Genomic DNA, 25,058 nt, shown 5'->3' with positions numbered 1-25,058 from the left:
AGACAGAGAGACAGAGATAGAGAGACAGAATTTTTAATTCAGAGTATATTTAAGATAAATTATATGACCATTTAAGGACAAATGTCAAAAATAATACCCAGTTTGGTGATGTGTTTGATTTATAGCACTTTTATGGGGTATTTTTGAATTTGCTTTATATTTATAGGTAAGACTGGACATGGTGGTACACTCCTATAATCCCAGCTCTTGGGAGGCTGTAAACAGGCAGATCACTATGAGTCCAATCTAGTAGTGACACCCTGAACACCCTGAAGACCCTTCTGTAAAACTACAAAAAAATTTATAGGTTTCATTATATATCCATAGAGCACCAAAAAGGTATGCTTTCAGACCTTTGAACATCATTTGGAGAGTACGTATGTGAATAAATGAGTTGACACAATAAACATAAGCGTAATTACAAGAAAATATTGGGAGGAAGGTCCTTCCAAATGAGTGATTATCATCATTATATTTGGGAGACTCCCAGATACTTACCAGGAGTAGCTTCTCTCCCTTGTGAAAAGAAAGACTAGAGCATTTGTTACCAGAAATTCAAGATAATAATCTGCTTCTGAATTGAGCTGACAAAATTGACATATAGTTCAAGGGGATTTAAAACTGCTAACTAGTTCTGTGGTACTGTTGATGAAGTCACCCATCTGTGATCTTTTCTGTTTAGTTGTACAGTAGCTAGCACTTTTCCTAGAAGACATTGTGTTTTATAATATTATTTGAAAATACGTATTTTGCAAATAACAAAAACAAGAAACTTAGCTGTTTCCTTACCTAAGAATTTTTCTAAAGTAATTTTGCACTTAAAATTGTAGTCATTCGCAAAAGCATTCATAAGAATCAACAAAGAAATTCAATAATCCATTTCTGATTGGCCACAGAGTTATGTATTTAATTTCATTAAAACTGGAAAAAAATCTCAAGTCTTTTCCAAGTTTGTGAATTAACACCTAACCAACACTATGAGGCATAAATTCTGCTCTAAGAGTTTTTGTCTCGGGGTTTTGTAAGAATTGTTTGTTTAGAACATTGGTGCTGATTCTGCATTGATGAGCCAAGACACAGACCAAAGCACTTACCGTATCCAAAAAATCAAACATCAAACCTAAGTATCTTAGCTAGGCTGAAAGCAGACTAGCATGGAGAAATGATTACTGTGTATATTAGGCTCGCTCATCACTTGTAGGTCTCCAGTGTGCACTCGGAGAAGAACTCTTAGGTTCATTCAAGTAAAAGAAACATCTTTCTGTATAAGATCCTAAATAGGAGAATAACGGAAAGAAGCAGTTCAATAGATATAAAGACATGGTTAAGTGCCATGTGAAAATAATTTCCATGATGTATATCATTTTATTGTCCTGAATCTATTTTTCATTTATTTAAAAATCTACTTATTACTAATTATATTATGCATAGATCTCTTTTACCTTTCACAATAAAAAGAGGAATAGAATGACAACTAGTTAATTGAGTATCAACTACATACAGTCATTTCAAGGAAGCAAATGTACCATTACCATAAACTGAAAACAAAAATCTCACTGAAGTGAAGTCTATCTTTGGTTTATCTGGTATTGGCTTTTGGAGATGACATATTGTTATCTCTATCACTAGCTGCTCGTTGGAAGTCATCTTTGCCTACTGAAAGTTTTTGGTTTATGTACATTAATTCATTGTAATTCACTAGCTGTAATACTTGACATGGGATATAAAGATAATAAATTGATCTCTGGCCTCTGAATTTCTTAGCCATAATTGAAGAGGTTTTATTCACTATAAACATATAAAAAGAAAACAAACTATATTAATTTTTTGCTGATTATACTTTTTATAGTGCATCTTGTACTCACTCTTTCTTGGGAAAGCAAGGAAAAGACTTGCTTGAGATGGGAGTTTAGGGAATAATTTCTTTAATGAATAATTTCTTGGAATTATTGTACAGTTTTTCAGATTTCCTATAATTCTCCATTCTTTTCTCCAGGGTGGTATCTGAGTAAATAGTTTACAGTGACCTTGTGATTCTGGGATAAAGCGGTGTCTCCTGGGGACAGACTGGATGGATTCAGGGACATGTCTTGTCCTGGGCATCTGAGGTTGTCCCTAGTGGAGAACTGTGGCTGGACTAGCTTTAGTTAGCTCTTGGCCTAGTTGGGACCCCTGTGGCATTTCTTCCTACACCTAGAATCAGCCTTCACTGGTCCTACCAACTCTCTTAGGTGTGACTCAGAGGCCCACTTGTCTATCCTTGGGTTCATTGTTCCTTTGTTGCTATGGCAACACTTCTGTCAGGATTACCAGATGAATTTTCAGGCAATCTTAGAGTCTTGTCTTGGGCAAATTAGAAAACAGGGAATAAAAGGGAACCTTAGGGGCCAGCAAGAGTTCAGCAGAATAAGTGCCTGCTTAGGCAAGCACAGAGACCAGGGTTCCATCTCTGGTATGCTGAGCTGTACGAGTGTGGGTGTGGTGGCACACACCTATAATCCCAGCGCTCGGGAGGCTGAAAACAGGAGGACCACTATGAGTCCAAACTGTGTAGTGAGACCCTGCACAAAATACAATTAAAAAAGAAAAAGGTGGACCCTAACCAAATCAAGTTCTTTTCCTTTCCCCTCTCTTCTCCTCTCCTCCTCTCCTCTCCCCCCTACACTCCTCTCCCCACCCCTCTCTTCTCTTCTGTCTCTCTGTGTCTCTGTGTCTGTGTCTCTGTCAGTCAGTCAGTCTCTCTTTCTTCCCCCTTCCCCTCTACCTCCCCCACCCCCAGAAGCCCTATGTCACCTGTTGAGGGGACACCATGCAAGATAATCTCCCTGTGATTGTCTAGCAGGAAATGGAGCTGACATGCTTGTGCTTTTTGCTTGTCTCTTAACCTTTCTTATGTACCTTACCTTTAAGTACAGACCAAGAAAGGAGAGGACACATCTGGGAGCATTTGTTCCTCCTACCCTTAATTTTTTCTTAATCTCCAAATCAACTTAAGTGGAAGGGGTGAGTTTATCCCTTGATTTACTCTTAATAATTCCCCTGGATTATAGTTTCCTAGTTTTGTGGGTAGTATTTCACTTGTCTTTATGATTAAAATATATGAAAGTAAAAAATGGATACACCCTGAGACAATAATGTTAAGTGAAAGAAATCAGACACAGAAAATTAAATATTGCATGGTTTCTCTTATATGAGAAATCCAAATAAATAATTTAAAAAGAAAAATAAAAGATAGATGATAAGAAACATGGAGACAGGCTTTGCGAAAATGGGAAGATCTTCTTGTATAGGGGAGACAGGAAGGAGGGGAGAGGAAGGTGAAGTATAAAAGATCCAGATGCATCGGTTCTCCACAATGAGTGTATTTATTTATCCCAAACAAATATTAATGAAAGTAGAATATAGGAAGATGAAAGGAGAGAGAAATGGCCACCATAATTTAGGAATTCCTAAATGATTATACTTACCATGGAAACTGGTCATTCCAAATTCATTACTGAGTTAACAAAGAAGTTCTGATTGTTTGCTCCTAGTAAAGTGGTTGTTCTTTTGATTTGTTTCTGATTTATTTTGAAATAGAATATTAGTTCAGATTTTATATATATCCTGGAAGTTTATTTAAATGTATTTAGTACAAGGTCTAAGGGTCTCACTACACAGATCAGACTCATAGTGTTCTTCCTGGTTTCAGCCTCCCAAGCGCTGAGATTACAGGCATGTGTCATCACGCCCAGTCTCTATGCTGGAAGTTCTTGCTACTCAAAGTCTGGGCCATGGACCAACTGCATCCAACACTTAGGAGAAATTCAAAACCTCAAGTCCCTCCTTCCTCCACTGAATCCATACTTGCATTTTTTTCTCTTTTAAATATTTTCTTTCAAAATTTTATTTTGGTATAAAACATATTGGTATGTTTATAATACATACCAATCATAGTCATCATTGGAAGTTGATACATGCACTTAACACATTTTATTGCTTTTACTTTCCCTTCCCCACCCTTCCCTTCCCCACCCATCCATCTCTTGGTCCCTTTCCCATTTGCAATACATCTACTGCTCTGTTTCATATTTAAGTTTCATCTTGCTTTTTATGCTTTGTGGTTTTTGTATAAGAAAAAGAATTCAACATTTAAACTTGTATTTGATTTATGTCAATTAACATTGTGGTTTCAAGGCACATCCATGTTCCTAAAAATAACTAAAATTGTCCATCTTTGTGGCACAGTAGTGCTCCATTGTGAAGAAATACATTTCCTTTATCCATTCATCTGTTGATGGACATGCAGACCACTTTCAAGATTTAGAGTCTATGAGTTTTGTCACTGTAAACATGTAATATGATGTATTAAACTCTCTGGGGAGAATACATAGAAGGGGACTAGCTGGGTAAAATGGAATTTCTAGTTTTAGTCTTTTGAATAATCTTAACACTGATTTCCATAATAGTTGTACTAATTTATATTTCCACCAATGAAAATAGAGCAATTCCTTTCTCCCTGCAGCTCCACCAGCATTTATTATTAATGAATTTGATTTCTTGACAGTAGTCATTGCTTCTGGAGTGAGATGGAAGCTCTGTGTTGTTTTAATTTACACTTATCAAATGCCAAATATGTTAAACATCTTTCCATGTATTTGTTGGCCGTTTGGGGCTCTAGAAATAGCTCAGTGGTCTAAGTGCCTGCCTAGCAGGTGCAATGACCCAAGTTTGATCCCTAGTACCACAGCCCTGCTGGTCCAGAACCCTGGGCACATTGAGCCGGCCCCCAAAACTGGGTGTGGTGGCATACTCCTGTAATTTCAGTGCTGGGGAGGCTGAGATAGGAGGATCACTATGAGACTGAACTACGTAGCGAGATCCTGTACCAAATTAATTAATTAATTATTGGGCATTTGTACTTTTGAGAAGTATCTATTCATTTTAACTGTCCACTTTTTGATTGGGTCTTTTATTTTCAAGGAGTATAATGTTTTGATTTTTCCATATATTCTGGATATTAGTCCTCTGTCTGAAGAGTAGCTGATAAAACAATATTTCAATTCTGTAAAATGTCCCATAAGTATAAGTTTGAAAAACATTTTTTTTGCCACCATAGCCTTAAGGAAAGTTTTGACTACGTCAAATATACATATCTCTGGTATTCAGTAAACACTTATTATTTACTTTCACATTAGCCAGTGATAGTGTTTGACTTTGAATGCTCATGTTCTTAATCAAGATCTTTATAATTAAGATAAAGTCATTAAGTAGTTCTAGATCTAGTTTCCCTATCACCAGGCACACCTTAAATATTTTTGACAGATATATTATGTTTAAATTATGTTATTAAAGTTAGGCATTCATTTCTTTTGAAACCTGTCTAATGTATAGAGATAATAACAAAGAGATAATAAATACAAAACTCAGATGACAAATCTGAATTCAGACCTATGGCTCCTGCCTCATTAGTACTAATAGAGAGTTCGGTAATACTGTAGTATTTCTTTCAGGGGGGTTAGTTGATGGGGGCAGAGTCATAGCTTTTCGTCTGTACTTTCATTTTCTGATCATAGTGTTTTAGAAGAATCTAGGCTTTACTTATTCACCAGGCTTTCAATAGAGAATCACATTAATCCTTTTAAGCTCCTTATTCTAATGATTTATTTTGTTGAGAACCATAGTGATCCTCCTTTGAATTTTAATGATAGCTGGCTATTCAAAGATTCATTGTTTTGACTTCCTGTCCTTACCTTTGTTTCCTACATGTCTGTGGGGAACACCTGTCTAATACTGGATCTGCCACTGGTTCTCAGTGGCTTACCAGAGTCACTCAAGCCTATCTCTGAGTGTTAAGCTGAAATGCTGGCTACTCATCCATAAAAATAAATGTAGGATATATGTTCTCAAGATAGGCAGATAGACAGCAGAGGAGCAGATAAATGATTGAGTCATTTTCCAGTAGAAATGATATTTTGGATCTGACAGTATGTTGCTATCATTGTATAAAATTAGTGCAATTAGTACTCTTTATCATAAATCTATTGAGATGCAGTATTTATGGAAAATCTTATATATAAAAAAGCAGTTAAAAATTTGAAGGTGCTACATTTATCCAAAATTCTGGACCACGAAACTGTCGAGATCTCTGATCCTCCATTTCTCAATGTGTTAAATGGCAGTATTGTTTTCCAAGGACATAGTCATGGTCATTTCTGTTCAAGTGCTGCAAATCTTCAGAAAGAATTAGCAGGTGGACATAGCCATGCCATGTCTCAGATACAAGCATTGGAATTACATGTTATATTTTTAAAATCTAGGAGGTATCTGTGTGACATGGCCTTGAGTCCCTGTTTTACCTGCTGTGTAACTACACACAGAGAATTTTTCCCTTTTCCTTTTTATAGGTATCACTTAGGAACATCATGGGTTTTCAAGAATATATTATTCTAATATGAGATTTTTAACAACTACCCTGTATTTATGCATAATACATTTTGTGCTTTATCTTCAGGCTTCTGGACTTTGATTCAGACTATCAGGAGCTCTGGGATTGGCTGATTGACATGGAGTCCCTCGTGATGGACAGCCATGACCTGATGATGTCAGAGGAGCAGCAGCAGCATCTTTACAAGGTTAGAGCTACCATTCCTGCCTTTAACTTACTGTGGAAGATCTGATTAGCCTGACAAGTCTCTCTTTCTCTCTCTCTCAGGATATCTTTACTTTCATTGTGTGTATCATGGTGTCTGTTAGAATTCCCTTCCCTGTCCCCAAACTCATTTCCATCCCTTGTGTGCTGACAGGCTGCACCAACATCATAATTGCAAGAAAGTTCCCTTTATCACATTCTATTTGGTGTAATTTTATAGAAGGACAAAGATTTATCTTCAAGATGAATAGCAATAAATGAAACTGCATTAACAAATAGACTGGAGCAAAATGAAGGATAAATGGACTGGTAACATTTAACAAAATGTGTTTTGATTGGAGCCCTCAGGTAGAATCCACCCCTTAGATCTTCATAGAGAAAAAAGAAATTTGCCTTCTGCTTAGCTTTCTGCTACAAGGGTACTGGAATCATTCAATTTAATGTTTATTAGTGATACATAGAGAGACACTGTCATATTAAGTCAATACATTTTGTACAATTTAGGAAAACTGGCTTGGAACTCACATATTGATTGCAGACAATCCATCTGATGGCTACCTGTATTGCTCTCCATGTCTGCTAACTCACCCTTAGCCTAGTGTGTTTTACCAATGCTACTTAGTCTTGGTGGTTCTTACAAAATAACCATGTGACTGAAAAAAATGGCTGCCAGATTCACAATGCCTCAAAAAGCTGTCAGGGAGGTAAGAGGGACTTTCTACTGAAATATCAGACTGCAGTAAATCTTCCTCATTTAGGCAATTTTTATTGAAGTAATTCTGACAGTTGTCATCCTTGAATTGCTTTGAGCATATGGCATATTTCAAAGAGCAGATTGTGAATCATAAAAAATAAAATTAATAACTAACCACAGAATCAGCAACAGTATAATGACACAAAACAACTACTCTAGCTTTTTAAAATTTCTTGTAGTATAAGAAGTACATTCAAGGTCAAATAAAAGTTGTCTTCTTTCTTCCAATTTTACCATTTTAAATTGCCTTTAATAAATAATTTTAATTTTGCCTCCTCTAATGAGAGATGTTTATCGATCTAGTTGACCTTAAATTCCTTTAGGAATCATTTTACTTAAGATATAAGCACTCCAGGGACTCAGCAAATGGGGCTGTTTTACTTTATAAAGAATTCTGTCCAACACTGATCTAGGTTGTTGACTATTAGCTGGTTCCCGTATAGATAGCTGTTCACATTAACAACAAACCTATACAGTATATCATCTGGCATGATATATTAATAGAGCAGTGGTTTCAAGCTAATCTAACTAAAGGTAGATGATTTCATATTTCATGTCAAGTTCAAGAATCAGATATGAAAAATTCATACTTTCTTCTTAAGCTATTATCTCAGAATTTATTGCACTCATGATGCCAAATAACACTTCTTCTCTTCTATATGCATTTTGTGTTTTGCACATAAGCCACTATTTTTTCTGAAACACTGCTGTTCTTTTTCAAAATCACATTCATATAATTTACATAACAATTAATAGGAAATCATTGAACAAAAAGTGCAGTCTTCTTTTTCTGATGCTTTCCTTGTAAGCACTTCGCCTCAGAATTCCCATTTTGGCATCTTGAAGGCCATTATTCCACCCACTCAGTACTTCTGTGTTATAGTATTTTTCCAAACATTTTCCATACTGTGCTTTTTATTCATGACTCATGTCCTGTTATCATCCTTCTGCTTCTAGATGCTCAACAGTTAGACCAGCACTAACTTTACATTTAGCTTACAAGTAAAAGCTAAATGCAAAGTCTGAATTAACAAGTGAGGGCACATATCACAGGTCTGTAGGGTCCTTCTCTAGGTGAGCCCCCAAATTATTCAGAAGTCTAGAAATCTCCAAAGCAATCCTAAGGACACTGACTAAGGAGTCATTCAGAAAGGAGAGCGACTCCTGAATTAGAAAAACTGAGGAAAATTAATTTCAGGTCTTCTCCAAGAACCCCCAGGGATTCTCAGTTTAAGTCAGCATTTTCAATATCACATTCTTCTATTCTAATTTGCTTTTCCTGGAATCTGCTAAACTGATGGCTTGGGGAGATTTGTAGCCTATTGATCAGAAACCTTTGTAGAATAAAGCTTTCAGTTGGTTCACATGACTTCCTTGGCTTTAAAGACTACCTGAAATTTCTGTAATCATTTTTATCATTGTATTTGTTGTCCTGAAAAAAATATCAATATCTTATCAACATTCATGAAGAGCACTGTTGATGTTGGGGCAAGCAACTTTTCATTAGTTTGCAGGACCTTGCGCTACAGAATGTTTGCCATTTGTGTCATTGTGATGACTCAACAGGACCCAAATCCATTTCACAGCATTTTCAGTTCACCATAACCTATATATATATCATCTACATTTCTTAGAATGCATTATTAATACTAAGACAAATGCCTTGCACTTGTATTTTGTGCATGTGTGTTCTATATACAGTTGATATTGATCTAATAGTTGTTGAGTTACAAAATTAAGGATCAGAGAATGTAGCTCAGTGGTAGAGCACTTGCTTGGCATATATAAGGCCCTGAGCTCAATCTTAAGCATGCACGCATGCACACACACACACTCACACTTGAGGATGGAAATGGTGCTCATAATATCTAGCATAAATGAAAGGATGAGAGTGAAGCTTTCCAGAGATCTCCAGGTGAATGATGTAAAATCTCATGAAACTGCAGGCCAGGACCGAATCATCATTCTTGCTGCCACGGCATTTGAAACCTTTGTTCTTCTCTGTATGGATGGTTCTCTGTATTTCATCATTTAACTGCTTTCCTGACACAGATCATTATGCCTAGCCCCATATTTATGCATTTGTACAATCCTAAGTTGATCTCTGAGGTATATATTTGGAAATGTCAAATTAGAGAAAACCTAGTAAGATTTTCTAGTAGTCCAAGTGAGTGAAGCTGATTTACCATTTTCAATATTAAACACTACTTTCCTGACTCTATCTATTTTTATATTCTAGTCTCTGCTAGAAAATGACCTGGCATTACTTCCTGGATGTGGAACTTCCCTAGACTACACATTCAGCAGATCTTCACAGTAGTATACCTAATGTGTTATTTGTTTATCCAAACCAGCAAAATATACAGAGCATATAAAGGAAAAGAACTGCATTTAATTAAGAGAGAATACATTGACATGACCTGACCTAATTTATGGCAATAAGCTGTAAAGTCTATTTGCTGTTTAACCTATTTCTAGTTGTTTTTCAGATTGTTGGAGATGTAAGACTTTCTAACTAATGTTAGAGTACAATTTTCTGAGAGAAACCCCATTCTTAATGAAAATTAACCATTCCCTTAAAATATTCTTGGTCCTGCTTTAAGACAGTGAGCTGTATAATACTAGTATCTTCTCTCTCCACCTCTCCATAGAAAACTTCCGCACCTATTTGCTGATAAGCATTGCCAGGATCATCAGCCTAGAAAAGCAAACATCGTGCTTTCTCTTGCTTTCTTCCTCAAACTGAGAATCTCCTCCAAGGAGAATTTGCTCCCACTCTCTTACTTTCTTTCTCTTCATTCTTTCTACCTTCCTAAGTAGGACAGTTTAATTTGTCTAAAGTAACCACTGTGATTTTGAAAGTTCAGCTCCTATTTGGACTGGAGTTGCAAGCTAGAATTCATAATCACAAGGAGCTGTCACTCTGCTGGCCTGCATGTGCATTAACTATTAATGGAGAAATATTTAAAACCCACTCACAATGGAAAAGCTTCACTTTTTTCATTTCTATGGATCAAAAGTGGCATCATTCTTGGACTCAGGGAATCTCAGTCACCTCCACCCCCATCCTATAAATTTTATAGACTGAGTGACCTGAAAATATTTCAGCTCAAGCTGCTGCTGCTGCTGTACTGTCCTGCCCAGCAATCTCAGCTGACTTTGTAGTGCTTTAAAGGCAAGCACTGTCAGGATCTCCTTACCTGTGCATAAAGCACTGCCAATTCTCTGTTACTCACTGAACACAACTTGCAGAACTCCTGGTGATCCGGGGTTGATGTGAGATTCCAGAATGTAAGGGTTAGTTTAAGGACCAAATTCAGAAATTTTTGTCTGGTACTTATTGCTATAATTGAACATGAATTGCTTTCAGATAGCATGAAACTCTTTAAAACATCCCATGTATGGATGTGTTCCTTAATGAATGCCTTATCTGCTCCTTATGTATAAAATGTTAGTATGATTTCTAAATGGTTAAAAATAAGCTAGACATGGTGGTAGTACATGTGTGTAATCACAGTACTGGGGCAGTTAAGGCAAGAGGATGGCTGTGAGTTCTAGGCCACCCTGGACTACATAGAGAATTCAGAGCCAGCCTGAACTACAAAGTGAGACTGTGCCTGAAAAACAAACAGAAACAAAGAATAGTTAAGATTAACTTTCCCAGCTTAAAAATAATATGAGTACCAACTTCAACTAAGATATTTATACATCCAGGAAACTCACACTGATATTTTATATTTTATTTTAAGCTTCAGTTACACATCTAGTTCTGCATTATAAGGGGAAAATACAGGTTTTCTGTATTTTTCTCCATTGATGTAAGTGTTATTCAAAGATATTCTATATATAAAACAAAAAGGACCATTTTTTTCATAGCAAATTGTGTCAAACATATTAATTACATTTTTACCTTGCTGTAAATTTCAGTCTTAGGAAAGTAATAAAAATATTTTAAAAATATTTCAGGTACGGTGGCTCATTCCTGCAGTCCCACTACTTTAGTAGATGAGGCGTAAGGATTACCTGAGTCCAAGAGCTTAAAGCCAGCTTGGGCAATGTAACAAGATCCTAGCTCACAAAAATTTAAAAACATATAAATACATAATCAGAACTACAAAAACTATGCAGGGACTAAAGACCACTTCTATGAGAAGAATTACATGCCAGCACTTGAATTGTAAAGTCTTAAGCAGGATAGTTAATAAAGATGATCCTTATTTATTTAATTATTTACTTATTAGTTTCTTGGTGATAAAAGCAAGAAGTAATATGCTTAGTTGTGTAATTTACATTTTTCATGAGAAGAAGCATAATACTGCTTTTAAAGAAACTGATATTTATTATTTTGATATGAAAACATTTTCTTTAGAGTTTTTATATTTAAGGGCTTAGAATAACATGATTGAAAATCTGTACTACAGTATCTCTTATAAGTAAATTGGTAGCCATAATTCCTCTAGCAAGAGCACAAATTATTTTTCTGATTCCATTGGTAGGCAAAGTTTAGAGATTTTGAGCACAGCTCTCACCAAAGGTGATGGCTTTCAATGATAGTTTGGCCAAATGGGAAAAGTAGGGTATCAACATGATATGTTGGAGGGCCGGCCAAATAGCTCAGCAGATTAAAGCGCCTTCAAGCAGGCACAAGGGCCAGGAGTTCAATGCCCGGGTCTGCCGTGCCAGCCCTGCCCCTGGATTGCACTGAGATGGCAATTGAGATGGGACATGGTGGCATGCACCTATAATCCTAGCACTTGGGAGGCTCTAAACAGGTGGATCACTACGAGTCCAATCTAGTAGTGAGACCCAGAACACCCTGTAGACCTTTCCCTAGAAATACAAAAAAAAAAAAAAAACCCGTGATATGTTGGAAGAGAATATTAGAAAAACAGGAAAAATTAGTTAATTTAATCAAACAGAAAAAATAAAAATGAGTTAATAAAAGCAATGGGTAGATGGATAAACAGATTTTTAAAATGCTAAAAGTATAAATAAATAAAAAATTAAAGACTAAACAATATGAGAAAGACAATTTAGAAATAGCAAAGAAAAGGAAACTTTAAAGGAGCAAGGAAGGATGGGAAAATATTACTATACAGAATTTGGGTGTGAGTTAAAAAGTAAGCATCATTTTTTGGGTTTTTTTTTTTTTAGTATTAAATTTTTTTTAATGTATTTTGTGCAGGGCCTCACTACACAGCTCGGACTCGTAGTGATCCTCCTGTTTTCAAGCCTCCCAGCACTGGGATGGTAGGTGTGCCCCACTATGCCTGGACTCTGTTGCCTGCTCAGCATGTCCAGGGGCAGGGCTGGCATGGCATGTTGTGTGAGGAATCAAACCCTGGCCCCTGCACTTGCCTAGTCAAGCTCTTAGTCCGCTGAGCTGTCTCGCAGGCCCTAGCATTATGATTTTTAAAAGAAAAATATATAGAATGCAATTAGATATTCTGAGGAATAAGAAATATACTGTGGAGGAAGATCAGTGGGACATAACTGATTTATTTCATAACTATTGGTGGCTAAACAATGTTGTCATAATTATGAACTCATCATAGAAAACAGGTTGATCACACTATTCCTATATTTTATAAATTCACAAATTTCAACCATCTGGAATACATACCTTTCATTTTCTTCTGGATTATATTGACCGAAATTATTTCAGATGTGGCTAAATACACTTGTGACTGAACTTGAGCTCCTAAAAATGTAGTATTTGCCTGCTTTATAATTCAGGTCATAGTAGGTAGGCTTAACATAGAAAAAAATTCATTAATTTAACTATTTTTATAAGTTGGTTCATAAAAGAGAAACAAATATAAAAATTGCATTATGTTTAAGTAGGCCTTATTGTTTGAATTTCAGCACCAAGTTTTACACATTAACTCTGATTGTTCCAAATGAAATAAATTACTAGTTATTGAAGATGTCAGAGTAAAAATGTACCAGATATATTAGGCACAAGATTTAATGATTTTTTTTTACTTCTTTCCCAGTAGATTAATTGTATAACCTAATTATATGTTAGATTAAAACTTCATTAAGATAAGAAGAATATGCTTAAAATCATTATAATATTTGAAATAATATTATCTGGTCATTTTTTAAGTGTTCAGAGTAGCAAAAATCGAGGCTGTTTCTACTCTGGTCCAGAAATGAATTTTTGTTCCATTTTTGTTAAAATTCAAAATGTTTTTAGATTAACTGTGTTATTAATTTGATTTTAGATGAATCAATATTTGGTATGAAGACTTAAGGGTATTTTTTCTGGTTGGTTTCTTCATTATTATTATTTTTATATAAAGAGCAAAAAACCCATCCTGAGAATGTGTAGGAAAAGAAAAAGTAGATGATTGTGATTTTTGAACCATATATGAAACATTGTTCATGCTGGATGCTATACTTCCTACTCGAATCACCAGGGAAAGATATTAAAAGACCCGGATGCCAAAAGACAGTTGGCCCTGTCTGTGGAGGGGCAAGGAGAGCAAATCGCGCCAGCAGTTTTTGTGTCTTGCGAGTGAGCTACTGTCCGGAAGGTGCGTTGGCTCTCCGGGCTGGCTTCTGTGGCATTGTGCAGCTCTCTCTCTCCCCGGCCTGGCCAGCTCTGGCCTAGAGTGGATCAAACAAGCCGTGGGGAAAGTTCCCCTCATTTGCATCACTTCTAGACAGCCCTGTCGTACTCTTTGCTGACAGGAAATCACTGTCTTTGTCACCTTTTCTCAGGGCCCTCCTTTTGGCAGAGATGGGCCATGTGACCACGCTTAATCACAACAACGGGGCTGGCTCCGGACTCAATGACATATTTTCCTCAGCACTTCAGTAAAGGAGTCAGTAGGAAATGACTACATTCATTTTAGAGTGAAAGATAATTAAAACTTGAAGGAGTCATGCTCCAGTCTGTGGAATTATGATTCCAACTGAAGTTAGTTTATCAAAAACTTATGAAAATCGTTTGCCTTCTGCAAGTGTTTAAAAAATAAACTTTGAGTAGTAAGAATTGGGTATGTTAGAGGGTTCGGAAAGAAGGCAGAAAGAGAGGGTGTTTGGGTGGAGGGAGGAGAGAATGGAGGAGAAAAACAGAGAGGAAAATCATAGCAGGAATTAGCTCTGTTTGAAAAAGCAACTTAAATGGGCTGAACTTCAACACTTGGGACTGAGGGCCGGAGCATGTAAAATGCTTACTTAGATGATATGAATAGGACACTGGCAAACAAAAGCAGCAGTGTGCTCCTAGAAAACTGTGCTTAAAGGAGTTTCCTTGGCAACAGAAATGCAGTTCCAAAAGTAGACAGAACTTTCCTCAGAAAACATACTATTAATAACAACCTTCCGGAACAACTTGGAACAATTTGACGACTTGGCAATAATAATGCCAAGTGTTCTGCAAATTAATCTAACACATAACAGTTACATTTCTCTTGCCTGTGATTCCTCTGGACCCTGCCTAGGATGCCTTACTTTTCACTAATACAAAAGTAAAGAATAGTTTTAAATGCTATTATGGAAAGGAAACAAAAAGAAATACTATTGGCCCGTAATTATACTCAACCTTCAGGAATCTATCAAGAAATCTTCATTTGATGAGATGATTTTATTTCAATAAAAAGTATTATGTTTAATATCTCATTCCAACAAAGAAGCTTCTTCAAAAAAACTTGGGAAAGGGTTAACTGCCTGTGACGTGCTGCAATGGGAAGCACATCTGAGGATATTGATTATATAAATGGGATACTTTGCTAAATATGTGTTAAGTGTTATTTTTGAAAGCATCATCATTTCTTGTCAGGCCAGAGAATAAACTAATCTTTGGTCTATTTGGCCAATGGGAATCATTTGAATTCTCCTGAAGGCTATCCATTTGCCAGCCAAAGAGTGCTCCCCTACTCTGACCTTTCCTGAATCCTTGGATCTAAAGGTTAAAAGTAATCAATATCTCATTGTGCTTCTTGGCTTCAAGGTAATAAGTAATAACCATCATGTTAAAATCCAAATGATTACAAATTGCATTGAAATGAGTTGACCGGTTAAGGAGATTTTATTAATTGCAATCAGGATAATCATTCAAGTTTGCTAGAAAAAGTTTAGATTAAATTGAAAAAAAAATTCATCCTTTAACTTTCTGAAAATTTTTTTTTCTTAAATATGGAGCACTTCATGAATTTGTGTGCCATCCTTGTGCAGGGACCATGCTAATCTTCCTGTGTCACTCCAATTTTAGTATATGTGCTGCTGAAAATTTTTAATTAAGTAGGAATGTGCACTTTTTATTCCTATGTTAAGTTGAGAGCTTTGGATTTAAACCTAGATATTTGTAGATTCTCATTTGAACTCCACACGATAAGTTAAAGCAGCACTTTAATTTCTAAGAAGAAAGAGCATTTGGTTCACTGTCTTCTTTGGCTTCTGAAGCACTCAATACTACAAATGTATTTCAAGTCAGTGACTTAATGTAAATGTCCCTCACATACTTCATAGCATTCTTTATTTTTATTATTATTTTTAATGTATTTGGTTCTTACAGGGTTTCACTATGCAGCTCGGACTCATAATGATCCTTCTGTATTCAGTCTCCCCAGTGCTGGGATTACAGGCGTGTGCCACTATACTGGGACTCTGGCCAGCTCAGTGTGCGCTGAGGGTGGGGCTGGCATTGCATATGGTGCTCGGGATCAAATCATGGTCCCTGCGCTTGCCTAAGCAGGCACTTTAGTCCACTGATCTATCTCGCCAGCCCCCATTTAAAAAAAAATGATATAGATGTAATTGGTTCAGGGTCTTGCAGTACCAGGGACTGAACACAGAATTCTTTATTTTTAAAGAACAGGCTAGAAAAAAGTTATACAATGTATGATTAAACTTTACAATTTTGATATAAATTTGGAATTATTTATTTTGTTTTAAAAGGAGTACCATACCAAAGTTTAAAGATGAAAACCAAGTATTTTGATTGACAATACGGTATAGGAGTAAAAAGCATAAATACTACATTTAGTGTTCCATGTAACTATATCACAAAAACATTGATTAATATAACTATAAACTTAAGGAAGTATATTAAATATGTATGGTCTTGAGCCCAAATATTTTATATTTATTATTCATCCTAGTTTTATAATATATTAGAATATCATATACGTTGTTCTAAAGCAGGACTCTATGACTAGAAATTGGAAAAGTCCTAGTACCTATTCACAGTAGATTTTAAGCATTGAAGAGATAAGCTTAATCATAGTGCTTTCATATATAAATTCATCAATTATTTTTTGGTTCTGATCTGATAACTACCCTAACTGTAGAAATAAGTAAATCAGTAGATTGTAATATCTAAAGGATTTCAGTTTTGAATCATCTCACCTATTCCCATTATTAAATATCTGTGCTTCCTTAAATCTTACCCTTAAGATTCATTTCTTTGGGGTAAAAAGAATACACTGTATTGAACAATATTCTGTGGAAGCATGGTGATGTTGGTGAGTTGTATTGGATTAAATGCCAATCTTAGCACTTAAATTAGGTGTGTGGGTACTTTCTAGGGCAAGTAGTTTCTGGGCTGGCACTTATGCCATTGAGCTGTCTCCCTGGTCCCCAGAAAGTAGTTTCTGACAAAAAAATAAAGCAAAGGAAATAAGAACAAATATTGTCTACTTAAGCATTTTATGAAAAGGAGGATGTTTTCATGCATATGCATTTGTGAGTGTGTGTGTGTGTGTGTGTGTGTGTGTGTGTGTGTATACTATCAGACAAGAGTAGGATGGAGATAGAAATTAATATTGGTTAAATCTTACTATTTGATTATACCAAGGACTACTCACCTTGTCCTAGTTAATATTTGTGGCCGGCTCAGCCTGCCCTGGCGCAAGGCTAGTGTGGCATGTGGTACCAGGGATTGGACCGCAGTCCATGTGCTTTCCTAAACTTGCCTATACATGTGCTTTAGACAGCTGAACTATATCTCACCAGCCCCTAGTTAACATTTAGAATGATCCTGTTTTCCCTATTTCACAAACTCTGAGCCTAAACCACAGAGAAGTTAAATGACTAGCCTAAAAGCACTAGTTTCTCAGTCATGATGCTGTAGTGGCTAACAGTGGACTGTTTGTTATTATTGAATGCTCTTCAAGGTTCAGCATTACTGGAAGGCTATAGTGAAATAACAAAACTCTCCAAATCTGAGTCTTAAAGCTACAAAGATTTATTTCTCGTGCTTCTTACATGTCCATAATAGATTGACTAATGGCCCTGCTTAGCATTACCTTCACTCCATGACTCAGACTTACAAAGTAGCTACCTTCTTAAATAGTTTACTTACTATTCCAAAGAGTAAAAGGAACTCAGGAAGATCTCATGCTGACCATTAAATCTAACACCTAGAGGAGACACGTTCCACTTCTACTCAAAATTGTTGACCAGAACTAATCATGTGGCCCCAAGCAATTTCAGGGAATATGGGAAGTGAAGTTCTATCATGCGCTTTCGAGGTAGACAGAAATATTTCTTCCAGTAACTATCACAAGAGCTAAGTAAATGAGTCCAGTTTTGAACCCAATATGGATAAGCCTAACACCCATAGTCTTTCCTTCATGTTCTTTGCCTACCCGCTGCGACCCCATATTGTCTTTTCTTAAACAGGTAAAATTAATGTAAGAGTATTTTTCCACACCTTACATGAGCTTTTTGTGATAACATAGAAAGAAGGGCCTCATGTTATGTGATACATTTATAAAGACAACATGATGCACTTTGGTTGGCTCTTTCAGGGTCATCAGGGTGTCCTGGGAAAGCTCTCAAACTTTCTTAAGCACCTCACCACACTGGTGGTGGAAATGTTGCCTGGGGAAATGTTGCCGTGTTGATTCTCACAGGAGTCTCCTCTATTCTTTCAGATTCAGGAAAGCTGAAAATATTTATGCTTTTTTGTGTGGGGAGATGCACTAAAGGCAGAGTTGCCCTAAGAAGTTGCTGAATAAGAGTTCCCTTGGAGAGATACTCTGTAGGAATATCATTTGCTGAAAAACCATCTGCCAGTCCTGTTAAGGAGACAGTTTCACTTCTCAGAAGCAAGGGCATCCCTAAGCATATTTTTAATAATATAGCAGTTCATGAAGCTCATACATTCTTAAACTAGGTATTTCTGTGACACTCTATCCCTAATGAGGCACACTGGGGTGAGCTAACAGAATAGAGTGGTGATCCTGCTGAACCTTAATTCATCTACATAAGATAAAATACCTGTGTGTGTGTGTGTGTGTGTGTGTGTGTGTGTGTGTGTGTGTGTAGGAAGAGAGAGAGAGAGGGACAAGGAGACAGAGAGGAAGAGGGAGAGGAAGAGGAAGAGAGAGACACAGAGAGAGAGAGAGAGAGACAGAGAAAGACAGAGACAGAGAGACAGAGAATAGAGAGACAGAGAGACAGAGACAGAGACAGAGAGACAGAGACAGAGAAAGAGATAAAGAGAGAGATTTGTGTAGTTAGGAAGGTGCCAACCAGGATATTACCCTTATACCCTTTTTTGTGATGTCAATTTCAGTTTTTACCTCTAAGAAAAGAGGTCTAGCCTTTCTCCAAAGGATCTATATACACTCCTGAAACTCATCTGAACTATTTCATCTACCTCCCTAGTCATTGATCCCAAATGTTCATAAACATTTGCATGAAGAAAATTTATTACTTTTATCAACTTTGTCATTTTAGCTATTGAAAACCAAGAATTTTGTGGAAGTATACACACACATGTTTATGTATACACATGACATGTGTTCATATATGTGCACAAAGTATTAACTTGTTTCATCTTTTAAGAACATTTTCATTGGAATTGAATTTGGATGAAGCTGGGTTCCTTGGACCAGATATGGTGGTAGTCCCAAGACGCTGAAATCATGCACATATAAATAACTATGAAAAATTCCTTCATATATGCCAAGTTTCAGTCTGGAGCACATTTCTGCTATAAATCTTGGCATACTGGATTTTTCTAGCATCATTACAATAGTGCTACCTCTTTCAATATTTGCAAGTCCCTCTCTGAGAAACACCTCCTTCATAATAATAAAGCTACTGGTAATTTTTTATTAGTTAAATATATGTATTTTTAAATAAAGATGATAAACTCAGACTTTGCAAGGCATATTTGAGAATGAATGATTATTCGATTCCACATTTCAAGAGGACAAATCTCATGTTTGTGTTGTTTACTGATAATATCTCCAATGCCTAGTTCAATGCCTGATACATAATAGAAAACCAACAAGTCTATTTTGAAAATCATATTTCCAATAAGGCTTATTTAATAATTAAGCTCTTGAGAAGAGCTATGCCAGAATTCTATTGCTTTTCAAAAACAGGTTTTATTTTCATACATTTGTACATTCTGAATATGTAAGTCTATGAAATGAAACCAAATCTCTCTCTTTTTTGATAAACCTAACTACAGTAAGACCAATTCTTAATACTCAAAATGCTAAAGTTTGGCCAGGTTGATACCAGCATGAAATAAAGAGTGGTATGAAAAGAAAAATAGACAGAAGATTAGGACACAGACACTCATGTCTGATGTATAAATATACAACTCATTGTCATAACTCTATGGGTAATCTCTAACCTCTAAAACTGTAACAGTCTGTTATGTTCTTGAATTTTAGACATGTGTCAGTATGATCACATATGAGAATAATATTTAGAATACAAACATGACACTTAAAAATCAAACAATAGGTGTAGGTGAATATGGACACTCATTAAATTAGTAGATCTTTGGGCATCTACTAAAAATATAATTAGGAAATGGATGAGAAAAATGGGGTATTTGGACTCAATCTAGCTCTTTTTTTTAAATTTAGGACAAGGTCTACAGGGTCTACAGGGTCTCACCTTGTAGGTCAGACTCATAGTGATCCTCCTGTTTACAGCCTCCCAAGTGCTGAGGTTACAGGTGCACACTACCAAGCCCAGTCTCAATCGCGTCTCAGCACGCCCTGTGGGCCAGGCTGGCACAGCAGGCCCAGAGTGAACTCCTGGATTAATCCACTGAGCTATTGGCTGGCCCTCAGTCTAGTTCTTGAATCCAGGTCACTCCTGATGTAAGTGTGGGGTGGGCAGGAGTCTAAAAGAGGGGCCCATCTTTTCAAAGCAAATCAAAATTTGAAAACTTAAACATTAAATGTCCCTGCTTTAATGCCAGAAAAGGGCTGAAACACGCTTTTAGAACTTTATAGCATTTTTTTCACTTAAAAATGTTTATACTATTCATAATTTTTCAAAATTTATGTTATTTGTTATATCTTAATATGTATTTGCACCTAGCTATTTATTATATAGTTTTGCCTAGTGATTGTAAAATTTAATGATTTTAAGCAATTAAAAAAAGTTGGAAAATGTGCCATTTAAAATTGGAATTTGAGTTGAGCATGGTAGTGCACGCCTATAATTCCAGCACTCAGGTGGCTGAGGCAGGAAGATTGTCATGTGTTTGAGGCCAGACTGAATTACATAGTGAGTTTAAGGCTAGCCTAACCTACATAGCAAGACCGTGTGTCAAAAAAGTTAAAAAAAAAAAAAACAAAAAAAACAACCAGGGAACTTGATAAAGACTTGTGATAAATTCATTTCTTTGCCTTATTCATGTGCGCCTTGACTTCTTTTTTGAGTTGACTGGCATCCCATTGGATTCTGTCCTTCTTACTCAGTTTTCATCAGCTGGCACACACTGAGACTTGAAAATACGTGTGAAGAACATTCCTGTCTGCATTATTTTTGTATCCTCTTCCTGTCTTCTGCCTGGCGGTTCTAAAGATCCATTCTGCGAAACACTGCTTGTCATATAAACTATGAGCAAAAAATCCTCATGTTCACTAAAATTTAAGTATAAATAAGTCTCTAAGCATTGAGCTAATTGAAATTTTTTTCGACAGCATGGAAATGTAGCAGAATAATTCAAATTTGGGTAGAATTTTACAATCTATGTTTTGGTGATAGCTTCACAAAGCTCTATCCATTAATCTTGAATCAGGAAAAGGTATAACACATGGAAACAGTGTCAGAAGCCTTCTCTGCTTACCAAAAGATTCAGGGATACCATGAGTAATACCAGAAGTTTCTTGTGACAGCCAACTTTTATGGGAGTTTTGCTCTCAAGTTCAGGAAATAGTTCCCGAAAGTTGATTGGAACCCAAAGATTTTTGTTTTGCTTGGAATTATGGTATTTTTTAACTGAGTTGAATAATTGTGTTCCCTGTCTATTGCCCATACTACTGCTCAGACCTGTACCCTGCTGGAGTGGGCATTTCCCCAGGGTTACGTAGTGTTTTGCATTCAATATGTACTTTCTGAATGGAATCAACTGCTTAATGACTATTTTTCTTCTGACTGTGCCAAAATTAATCTCTTAGAAATTTTTGTATATTTATTTATTTCCACAGAAAGTGAGAATTTCAGTGGAGTTTCAGGACTGCATGTGACCCCAAAAGCACCTTCATTTCATTTCCTCTTTCAAGGATTGTTTTTTATTCATTCCAGATAGAAGAGAATTTGTCCTCCATTAAAGATCTTTCCAGAGGGAATTTCACAACCTCCCATTAAAATGTTTAACAACTCTCCTTGCCCTGAAACTCTTCTTATATTTAGTGTAAATCCCCTCTGTTGTTAGATTTAATTATCAAATCAACCAGATTCCATGCTTTATAATTAAATTTCTTCTCTGTTTCATATTTCTTTCTTAATCTTTTGCAGTTTTCTTTTTCAGGTTAAAAATATTTTAAATCATTTGTTTCATTCTTATCCATCCTCCCCTTGAAGTTACTTCATTATAGAAGAAAATATACTAATATTTAGAGACTCCTGGTAAATCCATATATTTGAACAGCTTTAACAAGCTCCATGGATTTCTCTCCCAGATTTTTCAGCTCTCTCTTATTAGTGGTTAATAAAAGTGTTCACGGACGGTTTAGAAGAAGAATGTGGCCTGTCTGCAATGGTTCAACTTACAGTATATACCTCCAACAAGTTTAGAAAGAAAAAACGACAAAAATCAATCCCCCCAAAATCCTTTTCCCACTTAGGAACATAACTGCTTTTTCTCCCAGTGGATGCATAATACATTATGTAAGAGTTAGCATCGTGTTTTTGGCTCCATTTCCACTCAAAGCATGCACAATGTGATAGTTTCCTTGGCTTATTGTTGTGTATGTGACTTGCTATTTTTAATACATTGCTTTTGTCTCTTTATCATGGCTTCTTACATCTGTTGTTATGAAAAATGACATAAAGTTTTTAAACATAAAAAGAAGTGAGAGAAAAAGAGATGGTAAGAGACAAACAACATTTCAAGGGTATGTGAGGTAGGGAAACAGGAGAAAAGTCACCATCAAAAGAAACTGGCAACAGCCTCCGCAAGATAAATGGGAAAGAGGGCCTGAACAAGTGAGTTCAGTCTCAGAGAGAAAAAATAGTCATGAAGCTACACAAAGCATTTTTAAGTCAAAGGGAACTTGGTGCTTTCTTCACAAAAATTTAAAACCTTTTATGCTTCGATTTACAAACCGAGGAAATGGGGGATACAAATGCCATGAAAAGTAGTTAAGATGTGTGGGATTCACCTGATGCTTGGTAAGTAGTATGTGCTCAATATGGAGTATGAAGTCATAATTGACAAACTTGGCCTGCAGGTCAAACCCAGCCCACAGCCTATTTGTCAAATAAACTTTTAGTAGAAGAAAGCTATACGTTCATTTATGGAATTGTGGGTGCTTTTAAAGCAGGGTTGAGTAGTTTGAGCAATGTTTATATATATGATCAGCATACCCAAACCATTTCAGTGAACATTGTGCAGAAAATGTTGGCTAATCCCTGATATGAATAACTATTATAGAAACACTTTAGGAATACACATTATTCTTCATTGTGGAATGATTTTTCTAGTTCAATCTTCTGTCCACTATAATGTAGTGACACTTACTGAATATCATGCTTTTGCCCAGGGTTCTAATTTTCCTTTTGTAGCAATCCAAATTCCTGCTTGCTTTTCAGTAACTATTAAAGGTCAATTGGCTCCTTTGACCACCAGGTGGCCTCCTATACTCTAGTGAGCTTGTGGGACCCAAAGAAATTCAGAAAGTGGATCTAACACGCTTACTTGGACTTTGGCTGCCACTGTGCTCTGTTAGGACTTAACTGGTGACTTGACTGCTCTTAAATCAAGCTATCAAACCTACATTCCATATTTTGCCCTAAAGCATAACTTCCCAATTGATTTAGAAAATAAGTTGTAGATCAGAGCCAGAAACAGTTAACAGTGTAAAAGTATTTAAATGTGTACTCATACCCACACCCCAAAGTGGATTTCTAATAAAGAAGTTAGGTTATCACTTTAGTATTTGTGCTCTGAGTCAGTCCCACTCATATGTATGCAGGACTATTTCATCTGGAAGCTTCTTCCTGGAAAGACAAAGGCCACTGATGTTTAGATCTCCAGATATTAATCTCTCAAAGAGAATCAATGGACTTTATGTTGATGCCCCAGTTTGTATTTTATTCTATATATCCTTTTTTGAGTTGTCTTTGGGCTTATTTTTCAGTTTCATTAAATACCATTTTAGAGAAGAGATACGATAAAGTGCTGGAGAAGGAGGCCAGATTCCTCCTGGGCAATAACTCTTGATTTTTTAGATCTCATTTTCTTCATCTGTTATGTGAGGCAGATGTTCTGAGTGGCTCTAAAGTCTTTAAATTTCAGCTCGCTCTCTCTCTCTCTCTCTCTCTCTCTCTCTCTCTCTCTCTCTCTCTCTCTTACAAAGGAGGGAGAGCAAAACTCTTCTCTCTTACAATGTAGGCAGGCTACTACCTAGGCTGGGTGTAGCATTCACACCATCTCCACGCCTCCTCTCCAACTGGAGGAGGATGTTTACAAGGTGAGGACCCTGGCTGCCTAGTATGTTAAACTTCTAAATTTCTCAAGTTGACACAATGTATCAAGCACTGCGTTCCTGTACCAGTTCTGGTTGCTGCTGTCTCTTAGGAACACTGGTCACTGTGATGAACATTGTAAAAACCAGTCCCCAATTGATAAGCCATTCTGTCTCTGTACTTTTTGCTTGCTTATCCCATATAAGCACGAGAGCACCAGGGATCAGGGCCTGACACTTTGGGAATGATCCTGATCAGCGTGCTGCTGTACATCAGCATTCTCTCTTTGGTGGAAGATATCAAAGATTACTTTGACCAGTTATTGACTTTTCTATAAGAAATCTGGCAAAGTCAGAATTTTCAGAACACAATTTCATGGCTGGGAAGATAGATCAGTGGTCTAAGCACTTGCCTGGCAAGCGCAGGGACCCAAGTTCAATCCCTGGGACTATAGGTGCTGTGCTGGCCCGGAAACTGGGTGTGGTGGTGCATGCCTGTAATCACAGCATTGGGGAAGCTGAGACAAGATCACTACAAGTCTGAACTGCAGAGTGAGACCCTATATCCAATAAATAAATAAAATTTTAAAAACCACAATTTCGAAGACCAATGAACTTAATATTTATAAACATAAGAAGTGTAATTCATAATGCTACCATGCCTTTATTCATTTCACAAATATATATTTTATGAAACTTCCTAATCCCTTTGCTTTCTATTTTATTTTATTCTGTAATATAATTATTCAATTGAATTATCTATTTTTCATCT

General features: G+C 36.4%; 1 protein-coding gene and 1 non-coding gene across 5 annotated transcripts in view; one reads left to right on the top strand and one right to left on the bottom strand.

The window, feature by feature from the left end:
• Nucleotides 1-25,058, top strand: part of Akap6 (A-kinase anchoring protein 6) — a 425,557-nt gene that overhangs the window by 261,566 nt on the left and 138,933 nt on the right. For all 4 annotated transcript variants that reach the window (XM_023721810.1, XM_004637098.2, XM_023721809.1 and 1 more), the window contains one exon: nt 6,494-6,614. In XM_023721810.1, the coding sequence (XP_023577578.1) occupies nt 6,494-6,614 (121 nt within the window). The remainder of the gene's footprint in view (nt 1-6,493; nt 6,615-25,058) is intronic.
• LOC111818304 lies at nt 15,525-15,627 on the bottom strand. Its single transcript, XR_002822327.1, has one exon. It is a non-coding gene; the product is annotated as a U6 spliceosomal RNA (small nuclear RNA).

Source organism: Octodon degus, unplaced genomic scaffold, assembly GCF_000260255.1.
Source record: "Octodon degus isolate 3935 unplaced genomic scaffold, OctDeg1.0 scaffold00086, whole genome shotgun sequence".
Lineage (NCBI taxonomy): Eukaryota > Metazoa > Chordata > Mammalia > Rodentia > Octodontidae > Octodon > Octodon degus.
Note: the sequence above shows the minus strand (reverse complement) of the source record. Positions and strands in the feature narration are given on the sequence as shown.